This window comes from Pecten maximus, chromosome 18 (assembly GCF_902652985.1).
Source record: "Pecten maximus chromosome 18, xPecMax1.1, whole genome shotgun sequence".
Taxonomy (NCBI): Eukaryota; Metazoa; Mollusca; class Bivalvia; order Pectinida; family Pectinidae; genus Pecten; species Pecten maximus.
Genome location: NC_047032.1, coordinates 29,124,009 through 29,137,695, shown reverse-complemented (window position 1 = coordinate 29,137,695; position 13,687 = coordinate 29,124,009). Strand labels below are relative to the sequence as shown.

The 13,687-nt window shown below is 34.4% G+C and overlaps 2 protein-coding genes across 3 annotated transcripts in view; both read left to right on the top strand.

Annotated features, from left to right (window-relative positions):
* LOC117316472 lies at positions 1–9,763 on the top strand. 2 transcript variants are annotated; one of them, XR_004529861.1, is made up of 5 exons: positions 1–108; positions 1,420–1,596; positions 5,820–6,021; positions 6,517–8,556; positions 9,254–9,763. XR_004529861.1 is itself a non-coding variant. In XM_033871077.1 (4 exons), exons 2-4 carry the CDS (start codon positions 1,462–1,464, stop codon positions 7,506–7,508), a joined length of 1,329 nt encoding a protein of 442 aa, XP_033726968.1. In that variant the 5' UTR covers positions 1–108; positions 1,420–1,461; the 3' UTR covers positions 7,509–9,763. The 2 variants fall into 2 exon arrangements, 1 of the variants encoding a protein (XP_033726968.1); XM_033871077.1 differs by having other exon boundaries at positions 6,517–9,763.
* A 2,867-nt stretch (positions 9,764–12,630) lies between these two features.
* Positions 12,631–13,687, top strand: part of LOC117316474 — a 6,400-nt gene continuing 5,343 nt past the window's right edge. The window contains exon 1 of the mRNA XM_033871080.1: positions 12,631–12,904. The gene's annotated coding sequence lies outside the window, so the exon portion shown is untranslated. The remainder of the gene's footprint in view (positions 12,905–13,687) is intronic.

The window sequence follows — 13,687 nt, the reverse complement described above, 5'->3', positions numbered from 1 at the left end:
TGACAGTTGATTCTCCCAGTGTGAAGGAGTAACATGTGTAACATTATGTTGGAACCAGGTCCTGGGAGATAATCCTGGTAATATTTCTACATTGTAACTAATTACAAGGTAAGTTTTAATTAATCATTTATATTGTGACGATGAAACACTAAAGATTAATATAAAATATGTAACTTATGTTACTGATTAAATGCAAGGAAACATTTTTTGTCAGCTGAACTTGGTGATGATTTTGTAATGATATAAGTGTTGATATATATCTGTACAGCCCAGCCAATTTTTTTTTTTTTTTTTTTCATGGTTTATTTATTGCATTTTAGGAGGTTTTTTTAGAAAGCTGGATTAGTTACTTTACTGCTGAAATTTTGAAAATGAACTTTCCCAAATTTCTGCACTTCTATCGACATTTTTTTTTTATAAAAACATTTTATTACCATGCCGGCCCTTCTTCATTGCGTTTATAAATTTCAGCACTTGATTTTTACAACCATTTGATACACCTCAAGTTTTATTTATAATGCTACATGTACACATATATATAAACAAATTCTGTGTGGGTCTATTATACCTAGACAAGTGCCATGTAATGAAAGGCTCAGAATGAGAAAGTGCCAATATTATCACTGTTTTGTTTGATTAGGTTATCCACAAGTATTTCAGGGTTATATACACTGCTATATAAAACCACTGTGGATATTAAGTACACAAATACCTGTAACCTACTCCTTTTTGACAGCAGTGTTATTCTTCACCAACCGGTATACTTCATAACAGTGCGGCAGTGTGCCTAATATGATGTTAATTTGCTTATCATCTGTCTATAACCATCTCCAAAATTAACAATCAAATGGTACTCGCACTCAATCTTTGTAGCCACCTCTACAATCAAATGGTACTCGCACTCAATCTTTGTAGCCATCTCTAAAATCAAATGGTGCTCAATCTTTGCAGCCATCTCTTAATTTAAAATGGTGCTTAATCTTTGTAGCCATCTCTAAAATTAAATAGTGCTCAATCATTGTAGCCTGGATTTCTAAAGTTAAATGGTGCTCGATCTTTTAAAACTGTTACATATCCTGTGCTGAATCCAACAGAGATATACAACAGACAAATATACAATTTGTACAGAAGTCATTGTATTTGTACACAAACCTTAATTCTCCTACAGAGTGTCAAGTGTATTTGTACACAAACCTTAATTCTCCTACAGAGTGTCATTGTATTTGTACACAAACCTTAATTCTCCTACAGACACCTTTGCTATTTACCACACATCCCTCCGTTTCCAAAGGTAATAATCACAGAAACAACAACACTTTTGCTTGCATAGTATACTGAACCACATGTTGTAACATTATGATATTACTTGTTATTTCCATTCTCAATAAGGGGTTTGTATTGACTGCATATTTGTATTAGTTTTAGGTGCTGTCCTTGTTCCGTACACAAAGAGCTGACAATATGAATGAGGTACAGAGAACTGTGCTGCAAAAGCATCACGTTGAGTTGGGGCGAGACATCATTGTGACTGAAGTTCTTCTTGGCGAGTGCTTCCAAAATAAAATATTTGACAATCATCTGATTGAGATCATCAGGGTAAGTCTACCTACCAGTAGTCATCTGGTTAGTAATATCAAGTCAAACTAGCTAACTGTTAAACAGCATAAAGTCAAACTAGCTATCTCGTTAAACAGCATCAAGTCAAACTAGCTAATTGTTAAACAGCATCAAGTCAAACTAGCTATCTTGTTAAACAGCATCAAATCAAACTAGCTATCTTGTTAAACAGCATCAAATCAAACTAACTATCTTGTTAAACAGCATCAAATCAAACTAGCTATCTTGTTAAACAGCATCAAATCAAACTAGCTATCTTGTTAAACAGCATGAGGCCACATCTTGTTAAATAGCATCAAGTCAAACTAGCTATCTTGTTAAACAGCATCAAGTCAAACTAGCTATCTTGTTAAACAGCATCAAGACAAACTAGCTATCTTGTTAAACAGCATCAAGTCAAACTAGCTATCTTGTTAAACAGCATCAAGACAAACTAGCTATCTTGTTAAACAGCATCAAATCAAACTAGCTATCTTGTTAAACAGCATGAGGCCACATCTTGTTAAATAGCATCAAGTCAAACTAGCTATCTTGTTAAACAGCATCAAATCAAACTATAGCTATATCTTGTTAAACAGCAAGTTCAACTAGCTATTTTATTCAGAATCAATTTTGAGTCTAACTAGTTATATGTATACAATTATTGACTGGGGCTGAGGGCAACAGCGATTTTGGTAGCACCAAAGATCCTGACTATTAACTGACGCGAAGTGTGCAATAGTCAGGGTCGAGGGTGCTCACAAAATCACTATTGCCCTCAGTCCCTGTGAGTCAATAATTATTTTGTTATATTAGACTTACTTCTATCAGCTTGAATGTTGAGAACCCAATACTAAAACGAAAATTGAACGACTATGAATTTTATCACCGTGACTCAGCATTAAATTTTCTCAAGGAAGTTTTTGTCATTGTAAGACTGTTGATCATCCAACAAACGTTTAAGACATATTGGAATTGGCCAAATAATTTTCCAGGATCCTAACAGCAACCCTGATTACATTGGCAGCGTTTTCAATATTCAATATTTGTTTACACTGGAACTGGGATCCAGCTACCAGACATCAGCAATACATGCAAGGTCCCAAAGACGCTTGAAACACCAGCCTATCAAATTGCATGCTAAATAACCCAGATCACAGGAAATTCAAAATACTACCTTGGCAATCACGCGAATTTAAAATTTTAGACTCGGCCGAGGAAGCTGTTTTCTGATTGCAAAACTGCTCTTTTTTTTGTTATTATAGTTTGTATAGGGAATTTTCACTCAAATATAATAACATTAACTGCTAAAGAAAATTCACTGCACTAGTTAAATGGGGAGCTTTAGTTATTTTCAAATATTTGAAGAAAAATTATCAAAAGATCAAACAGAGACTTTAGACAGATTTTATTGCTACTGAGCATTGGCTTAATCTATAGACTTAGAGAATCACTTTTACTGATGCCTAAATATAGATACTCACTTCAGGAGTCTCCCTCCCGACTCGGAAAGCTGCCATTATTATGTTTGAATTATCGTAAAAAGTCAGCATTTCATAAATATATTACAAAGGCAGAGAGAAAAAAAACAGATAAAAGTACAAAAAGTGGGGAAACATGTTTTGATAAAAGTACAAGTATGTAAGAGTTTGTTTTACTGTTTACCAAGAACCATTGGCAACCTACATGTAAATGATATGCCATAAGGTTATTTTGATTTTCATACACTCAGAAATCTCTTCGATACCATCAAACTATCTTTGAATTAAGTGCTATATCTAGCAATTCCTTGTATCCAATGTATGTTGGTGTATTGAGTTGACTTTAACAATGACTGGATCAACATTCAAACCACTGGGACAATATGTGTCTAATCGTGGGATCACAACGATTGTTACGTCTGGTATTGGGCAAAGATGTATAATATACCTGTCAGGTGTGTTTCAGCACTTTAACAGGTAACCTGATTAGGACGATTAGCCCTGCATAGTCAGATTCTACAATCATTAATCCCAACTACATTTAAAATAATTTGATAATTTACCTGCTAATAGAAACATATCATAATTAGATTGTACAATCATTCAAACTTCATTAAAAAACAATTTGATAATTTACCTGCTAATAGAAACATATCATAATTAGATTGTACAATCATTCAAACTTCATTAAAAAACAACTGGATAATTTACTTGTTAATAGAAACATATCATAATCAAATTGTATACAATCATTCAAACATTTAAAAACTGAATCATTTACCTTTTAATTACATCATATCCCAGTTAACATTTTACAGAATGTATATCATTAGACTATTTTGAAATATCAGGAAAGAAAGTGAAAGATTTAAAACAGAGAACCGAGACGAATTGATCACCTGTGTTATAAATTACAGGTAGTAACAAACACTGGTAGCTAGTACAGGTGACAGAGTACCTACAATGTAAGCCATAAATTCTTATCTCTCACCACCCAGGGTCGTATAATCCAGATCAACTATATAAATCAATTTGTCACTTTAGTGCAACCGTTCACTGTCAAAGACCTTCATTGATAAATATTTGGCCAATAGATGTCATTCACATGAACTGCCAACAAAGTGCACCATTTGTGATTCTGGGCCTTCAATGATACAAATACAGTGTACGGCGAGACGAAACCTAGCTTTGGGTGGAGCCATGGTAAAAAAACTCATTCCGCCAATGGATGCTTTTCAAGTTAGCCAGCACCAGATTTGGAATTTTTTCTTCCTTTTTTTTTTGCCATATAAAGATAATAAAACAATACAAATATGGCTGGTATCTGTTTTTTAAGTTAGCTGTCACCACAGTTGCAGTCATCAGTAGCTCAAATGTGGTCAAGATTACACGACATAATTGTTAAATCATCTTGATTAATATTTCACAGGAATACTATGGATGAATTAAATGCAGCAATGATTCATGACGTTCATGGCATTATCATGACGTCATTGTGGATCTATGTTGATCATAGTCTCAGCAAGGCTTAATTTGTACTGTGTTAGAATGGGTGTGAATCAATCGCAGAAATTAACTTTATCTAAAGAAGCTGTTCTTTCAAATGAACATACAAGGAAATAAACATGTAATAATTTAAGAAAGACATTAGTTAACGTAGATTTAACAACTGAATGCTTGATAGATTATACATTGTCACTATAAATGCAATCTGGGTGACTGATCAATATTCATGGCACCTGTAAAGCACCATTATATTTATCCATCACCCAGACCGAATTAACATTGACAATAAATACAGAATTAACATTGACAATAAATACAATCTTGTTCAATAAATATATTTACAATACAAATTAAGGCAATTTATGCTTTTTACGTTACATGTCACTACATTCATTCAACGATACAAATTCAGTCATAGGTTATTTGTCCAATTATCAACACCATATTAACGGCTATTTGTTATTATGATATAAAGATAATGCAAATTTGGCTGACAAAGGCTTTTTGAGTTCATTGTCTCCAGAGTTAGTAACTTGCTAATGAATGCTATGCTTTTGGAGTTAATTGGCCAATGAATGTCAAATTTTAAGTTGTATTTAAAGCATGTAATTTGTGCATATAATATTCAAAGATAATTCGGCCACTAGAATTGCTGATCCTGGCTTCCAATTGTCAACAAGGCTAATCAATGCTCATTGTAGCTGTAAAATATTCAATTCATTAATATACGTAGATAATTGCTTGAAAGATTTCTTTTAACGCCTAAAAACAGTTTAGATGAAAATGTTGTGTCAAGAGTAAAATTTGAATCATTATAGTCTGAAATACTTGATACACACCTATCAAATCTCCAGTTTTCACTTTTGGATTAGAGATTGTGGATAATATTCTAGTAAATTGTGCAATCGCCAGTGCAAAAGTATGGTGTTATAATCAAACTGTAGATTTTAAAAAGTTAACATAAATCTCATGTGTTTTATCATTAAAATGGAGATGATTAAAGTAAATATGTTCGTAATAAGTGGTTTAACCAACAAAATTTTTGATTTTTATAATACTTTTATAATCACATTGGTCATAATGACAGGCTTTTGAAAAAAGTTCCTCCATTTTTTCAATTGAGCAGTGAATTTTTTTTCCAGCATCACCCATTCCAAAGTTGGGACACTGCGTTTATAATATTTTTTAGAATTACACCAATAAAAAAAAGTAGTTTTTTTTTTTCAATCTTTCCAGAATGACCCGTCACCTTCCTACAAACTGCTGAATCTCTTGCCCACGCGGGGCCCAGATGCCTTTGACACGTTCATTCGGATCATTAAACAAGACTACCACTGGCTAGCCTCTACTCTGCAAGACAGCTTGGACATAGAGTTGTCCAAACCCTGCACTCCCCGGCCAAGCGTGATTCTCCCCAAACTTGACACCTCTGAAGGAGGTAAATTATTCCTAAGACTTTTACAGCATGTGGCCACATACAGTCAAAAGAGTTAATTCCTGTCAACTATTAAATGAATCCGCCATTGAAATTAAAAGAAATTCTTACAATTAATTCAACTGAGATGATAAGTAGATGCTAATGTTATCAATATGAAGTTCCTGGGCCTCTTGGTTATTCAGAAGAAGTTGTTTAAATGAAAAAGTTGATGCCGGACGGTCGGACAGACGGACGGACGACGGACGCCGCACCATGGCATAAGCTCACTTGCCCTTCGGGCAGGTGAGCTAAAAATGAATCACTTTTATAGGAGGCATTATAAAAGAGTCTATAAATCATCAAAGTGCTTTATTTTAACTTTGCTTCGTGAGATCATCAGAATTAAGTTTTTAGAATTGATAAAAAATACATAACCAGTTATATAGGCTTTAGAGAAATAAATCCACTAAAAATCATTCAAGGATAGTTTTTTAAGAAAGTTGTTTCCTTTTACAGGTATTTGCTCTCCACGGTTGATGTCATTGGGGTCACCAACAGATGAGGAGGAGGGAGGCGAAATACGAAGCCGAGTCACAACTTTTATGAACCGCAATTTCGGACTCAACAGAAAATTATCTCAGGCAGATAAGCGTGCAATTGAACAATTTATTACAGATCAGGCGAAGATTGAGCGTGAAAAACAACGGACAACTTCAACCTCTACAACAAACGAGGATGCCATGGAAAGTCCTGATATCTTTGAATCCTCAGACATTGTGAAAAAGAACCTGTTTGATTGTTACATCAAGATGAATGTGCACATGAAGGCTTTACACAATGGAGATGAAAAACAGTTGGCTGGTCGAGATGAGGGTGTCACAGAGTCTTCTATGACATTCAATATATTACAACTGCAAATAGACACGCTTCTCAACCGATTAGAGAAAGTGGAAGATCAGATATCTCAATGTTATGATTCGCTGAGTGACAATGAAAGGTGTGACCCTCTGTCCAAACACATTGATAGTCTAATTTTCCAGTTGACATCCAATGAGAAATTACTAGAGGACGAACTCAGAAAGACCGAAACAATGACGGATGAGCTCTACATCTTATCAATGGACAACAAGAAAATGCTTCAAAAATCACAGTTAAGAGATGTTGAACTTGAGGTAAAGAGAAATCAGGTGACAAATCTGCAAAGGGAGGTAATAGCCTCACAAAAAGAGATTGATCGTCTAACTGGGATGCATAAACAACATCTGGAAAAGGAAAAGACTTTAATAAACCTCAGGGAAATGGTAGAAGATTTAAAATCCAGTCAACGTACCATACAAGAGGAAAAAGACAATTTAAGTAAGAAACTGAGTGAACAAGATTCTCGATCACCACGGCGACAAATATCTAAAAATAGCCGGTTTACGGGATTGACAACTACTCGCGCCCGACAGCCTACAAGGAGAAAACAGATCAGTAACATTGGAAATTATCGAGTCAATCAACCATAGCATTGACAAAGATTAATCAAGGTTATCATTATCATAGATCAATGGAGCAAAACATGCAAGTCATGTTGTCTACCAACTTTATCTAAACCATGGATCAACAAAGCAATTTCCTATCATTGGTCAAGAAACATGTAGTCCAAAGCAAATTACAGTGTTGTACTGGACCAGGTTGATCTTCGGTGACCAGGTGGCTCAATCAGTAGAGCATCCAGCTAGTGTTCGGAGGTCCCAGGTTCAAACTCTGGTCTAGCCATGCATTTTTCCACAACATTATTATGACCACAGCATTGTCTTATATCATTATGAAGCACATTATTCAATGCGTGAGTCATTATTGATATAAAATCAGTCATTACAAACATGTTTAATCAAAGAATTGAGTTGCAGGTCAACCAAAGATATTAATTTCTTGATATAAAATTGCAAATTGATATAAATGATGTAACTATTGCATCTTCCGCTTACCATATTTATATGGAAAAAAAAAACCTTCACATTTTTTCGGAATCATCAAATTTAAAATAATAAGTTGAAAAGAAGTTCAGAAATAAGCCCCTCACATTATTTACAGTCTATAAAATATTTCAATTAATGATAAATATGTTTGACATATTAAACTTCAGGGTTCAGAACCAAATCTGGTGGGTTACTTCTTCATTATCTGATGTATTCTGCAGACCTGCCAACCTTTCAAATTCAAAAATAGTAATTTGGCCCATTTTTGAGCAAAAAAAGAGTAATTCTTAACAATTCTTGCCAAATCTATTGCATCAAAAAGAGTAATTTGCTACTATTTCGAGAGAAAAAAGAGTAACGACCACCACAAAATAGTAAAGATTACTATAAAATAGTAGTAGTTGGCAGGTCTGATTCTGTAGTAGAACGTATTATAAACAAATATGTGTCACTAAGTTGTGATCACAATTGATTAGGCCATTTTATGAGGACAGTTTATCAAAACAAGTTGACAGTTTGTCAAACCAAGTTGACAGTTTATCCAACCAAATTGACAGTTTGTCAAACCAAGTTGACAGTTTATCAAGTCAAGGTGACAGCTTATCAAACCAAGTTGACAGTTTATCAAGCTGAATCGACAATTTGTCAATTAAGCCAAGTCAACAATTTATCAAGTTGAGTCGACAGTTTATCAAGCTTAATCGGCAGTTTATCTTACCAAGTTGACAGTTTATCAAGCTTAATCGGCAGTTTATCTTACCAAGTTGACAGTTTATCTAACCAAGTTGACAGTTTATCTAACCAAGTTGACAGTTTATCTTACCAAATTGACAGTTTATCAAACCGAGTTGACGGTTTATCTAACCAAGTTGACAGTTTATCTGACCAAATTGACAGTTTATCAAACCAAGTTGACAGTTTATCCAACCAAATTGACAGTTTATCAAACCGAGTTGACGGTTTATCTAACCAAATTGACAGTTTACCAAACTGAGTTGACAGTTTATCTAACCAAATTGACAGTTTGTCAAACCAAGTTGACAGTTTATCAAACCAAATTGACAGTTTGTCAAACCAAGTTGACAGTTTATCAAACCAAGTTGACAGTTTATCAAGCTTAATCGACAGTTTATCTTACCAAGTTGACAGTTTATATAACCAAGTTGGCAGTTTATCAAGTCAAGGTGACAGCTTATCAAACCAAGTTGACAGTTTATCTGACCAAGTTGACAGTTTATCTGACCAAGTTGACAGTTTATCTGACCAAGTTGACAGTTTCTCAAACTGAGTTGACAGTCTATCAAGTCAAGTTGACAGTTTATCAAGCTGAATCGACAATTTGTCAATTAAGCCAAGTCAACAATTTATCAAGCTGAGTCGACAGTTTATCAAGCTTAATCGGCAGTTTATCTTACCAAGTTGACAGTTTATCAAGCTTAATCGACAGTTTATCTTACCAAGTTGACAGTTTATCAAGCTTAATCGACAGTTTATCATACCAAGTTGACAGTTTATCTAACCAAGTTGACAGTTTATCGGGCAGAGTCAACAGATGTTTTTAAAGCTTGTTTGTAGAATTGTTAGAAGATTCAGTATTATTTGTTTGTGTTGTTACTTTTGCAAATATATTTTTCTTGAAGCATGTTACCTATCATTTCCCTTTTTTTTTCTTTATTCTTGTTTTTATTTGAAATTGCAATAACAGTAAATTTGTGTCTTAAGCAAACTTAAGTTACATTTTCATATGTATTAAAGTTTTTTGACTGACAGTAAGTATATATTTATATTCATTTCAATTACCATTCTATCATCAGTTACAGTAAATACAGTATTCAGATGTGCCAAAGTCAACGGACATATATATTCAGGACTGATTTCTCAGGACAAGAAGAAATAAGTCTGATTTATTTATTCTGTGTGGACATATCACATATTTTGTTTTTTCATCTACACTTGTTTAATGCTGTAAGCACCACAACATGGATCTTTATCTGCTTTTCATTAAACTTGAAATTATATTTTTTAATAAAATTATTTATAAAACTGTAATGCTTTTTACCTTTATTTTCAACCTCTTGATTTAAGACACGTTAAATTCAGTCAATGGAAATATATCTTTTTCTGCAGTATATAGACGAATTATGCCTTCAAGTAAATATGTCTCTCCTACCAGTAAATATATAGAGGATACTGTGCATGGATAGCTATGGTCAAGTTTGTATTTTGTCAAGAACTGTAGTCTGAATATTTCAGAAATACAGCAAAATAACCAATTTATCTATTGTCGCTTCGATTGGAAAAATTGGCAAGTTTCAATGTGGTGAATACATTGGTTCGGTCTGATTGGTCACAAACGAAAAACTTAATATTTTCACTGCAAAACTTATATTTTATTAGTTTGATAAATTTCCATATTTCACTGGCAAAATTGCAATAAAAGACTCACCTGCCAGTAAATATAATTATACTCTGCTAGTAAATATGTCTCACCCTATTATAAACAAGTGCCATCAATGATTGTGAAAGCTCACCTGCAAGCTCACCTGCGGCAACAATCACACTATGCATTCATTTTTTATGTATGTATAAGCATGTCATTTTTAAATTGTACATCACATAATATCGCTCCTAGACCTCTAATGGATGTATAAACCAAATAAGAAGGGTGTGGACTTACAAGCTTTCCAAAACCTTACCCCAAAATCTTTAAGCAGGTTTTGGTGCCAACAAAATTAAGTCCAAAAATCGTAAAATGCAAAAAATCACAATTTTTTTCTGCATGACTTTGCCATAACATCACTCCTGGACCTCTAATGAATGCATAAACAAAATTATAAGGGTGTGAGGTGTACACTTTTGGACTTACCCTAAAAACTTTTAAGTGAGTTTTGGTACCAAAAAAGTTAAGTCCACAAAATGGTAAAATGCGAAAAAATTACAATTTTTTTCAGCATGATTTTGCTATAACATTACTCTTAGACCTCTAATGAATGTATAAACCAAATTAGAAGGGTGTGAGATGTATACTTTTGGACTTACAAGCTTTCCAAAAACTTGCCCCAAAAACTTTAAAAGTGGATTTTGGTGCTGAAAAAGTTAAGTCCACAAAATTGTAAAATGCGAAAAAATCTTAAATTTTTTGTGCATAATTTGGCCATAACATCACTCCTATACTTCTAATGAATGTACAAACAAAACTAGAACTGTCGCCAGGATGGCTGACTAATACCCCCGCAATCTGCACGAGTCAATGGTGAATTGGAACTGTTAATTAGAGGCTAACTAAGATAACCCAGTGATATAGTGACCAGTTGCCATAGCAACCATAATTTTGAGAAAAAGAAAGTGAGATGCACATCTACACATGGTTCTCTATATTTGAATTAAGTTTCATTGAAAACGGCCCTTCGGTTTAGAAGGAGTTGTCCGGAATCCACATTCATGACCTACTGAATGAACTGACATCATAAACTACTTACTGAATTGACATCATATGACATACTTACTAAATTGACATTTATTATATTTTTGTTATATTTCAATGTCACCTAAAGTTTCCAGTCGATTATAATATAACTTTCAATAAAAGATGTCACTGATGTGAAATAGTGTAGCAGCTGTCACTGGCACAGTGAAAGAGGTGTGTAATGGACATAATAGAGATCTATATTTCTCTTACCCTGGACAGGGATATCCTCAGTTTTACCGGGGTGAGATTTTATTATCTCACCCTAGGGAAAAGACAAGATATATATACATGGTCTTTTCACGTTCTCAACAATTGTATTTCGTCACATCAACAATACCATGACATCACAGCAACAGTACAATGGCGTCACATTGACAATTCAATCACGTCACGTCACGTCAACAATTCCTTGCATTGATGTAACCTTAATATAAGATACATAACAGGGTAAACAGGGTAACAGAAAAATAATCATTCACCCCCATGGAAGTGAGACAGGGGAATCTTAACCCTCGGGGTTAGATAATTAAGCTGCCAAACACTCGGCAAGCCTCTTGTTTGGCAACTTAAGAATCTTCCCCTCGGGTTGAGATTCCCCTGTCTCACCCCCAAGGGGGTGAAAGATTCTATTAATCTAACATTCAACGATATACAATCTGTCAATTCACTCATGATATAGATTGTGAACACTATAACTATACTCTGCCCCCCCCCCCCCCCCCCCCCCCCCGCCCTTCCATCCTGTTCCATAAAATATAAAATAAAAGTGGTAAAAAGTCTGATAATTTCTTACCAGCAGGAAGACCTTAATTACTAATTGTGAATATCAACTAGCGAACACATGCCAATTAAAGATATTAAACTAATTAACTTCCAATTTATCTTACTGAATGACAGAAATTGAAAATAAGCTGAGGTCAGCTTTCAAGCATTTATCTCTGTATTGTGACTTCATTAGGTATATAAAATACAATAATACCCAGTACACTTTAATCTTGTATAAATCTCATGTACAAAAAACTCTGACAATCAATAGCTGACGAAATAATCCTTAATATGGGGTGTTTGATATCCACTAACAAAAAATCTATATGGCTAGCTGCAGATAAAGATTTAAATGCAGTATAGTATAAAGGTAAAGAAAAACCTGGACTTTATATCTGATCGAACGTGTGTAATTATAGGCTCAATAGGTATACACTGGTGTTTTTGTGGTTAGTACACATGTGTTAGACACAGTTCTACATAGCAGTCCTCATATGTAATGTAAGGCTTCAGAGTGAGGACAATATGTAAAACAATACACTTTAAATGGTTATTCAACACTAACAACGGAAAACATCGGCAGACAACTCTAAAGATGTATCAAAACGTACACAGCGATTACAGATTAACACAGCCATGAATGAAAGAGGTGCCTTTGGAGGCAGAAATTTGTGGTGACTTTGTCCAGGCAAAGTGTGATTTGGGGGTGAGTAACATGAATCATTTATATTTTATATTGTATTATATTACCTCATCCAACAAGAATAAGGCTGAACAAGTCTTGCAGGAAGTACCACGAAGTACAATACATCTTGTAATACCTTGACAGCCCCAGTCTTATAGTGAGTACCACAAAGTACAATACATCTTGTAATACCTTGACAGGCCCAGTCTTATAGTGAGTACCACAAAGTACAATACATCTTGTAATACCTTGACAGCCCCAGTCTTATAGTGAGTACCACAAAGTACAATACATCTTGTAATACCTTGACAGGCCAGTCTTATAGTGAGTACCACAAAGTACAATACATCTTGTAATACCTTGACAGTCCCAGTCTTATAGTGAGTACCACAAAGTACAATACATCTTGTAATACCTTGACAGCCCCAGTCTTATAGTGAGTACCACAAAGTACAATACATCTTGTAATACCTTGACAGCCCCAGTCTTATAGTGAGTACCACAAAGTACAATACATCTTGTAATACCTTGACAGCCCAGTCTTATAGTGAGTACCACAAAGTACAATACATCTTGTAATACCTTGACAGGCCCCAGTCTTATAGTGAGTACCACAAAGTACAATACATCTTGTAATACCTTGACAGCCCCAGTCTTATAGTGAGTACCACAAAGTACAATACATCTTGTAATACCTTGACAGGCCCAGTCTTATAGTGAGTACCACAAAGTACAATACATCTTGTAATACCTTGACAGCCCCAGTCTTATAGTGAGTACCACAAAGTACAATACATCTTGTAT

Excerpts from the sequence above, each read along its gene's own strand:
- LOC117316472 (XM_033871077.1), top strand. The coding sequence starts at position 1,462 with ATGAATGAGGTACAGAGAACTGTGCTGCAAAAGCATCACGTTGAGTTG. Across the intron at positions 1,597-5,819 it reads ATCTGATTGAGATCATCAGG|AATGACCCGTCACCTTCCTA; the intron begins GTAAGTCTACCT and ends CAATCTTTCCAG. Across the intron at positions 6,022-6,516 it reads ACTTGACACCTCTGAAGGAG|GTATTTGCTCTCCACGGTTG; the intron begins GTAAATTATTCC and ends TTCCTTTTACAG.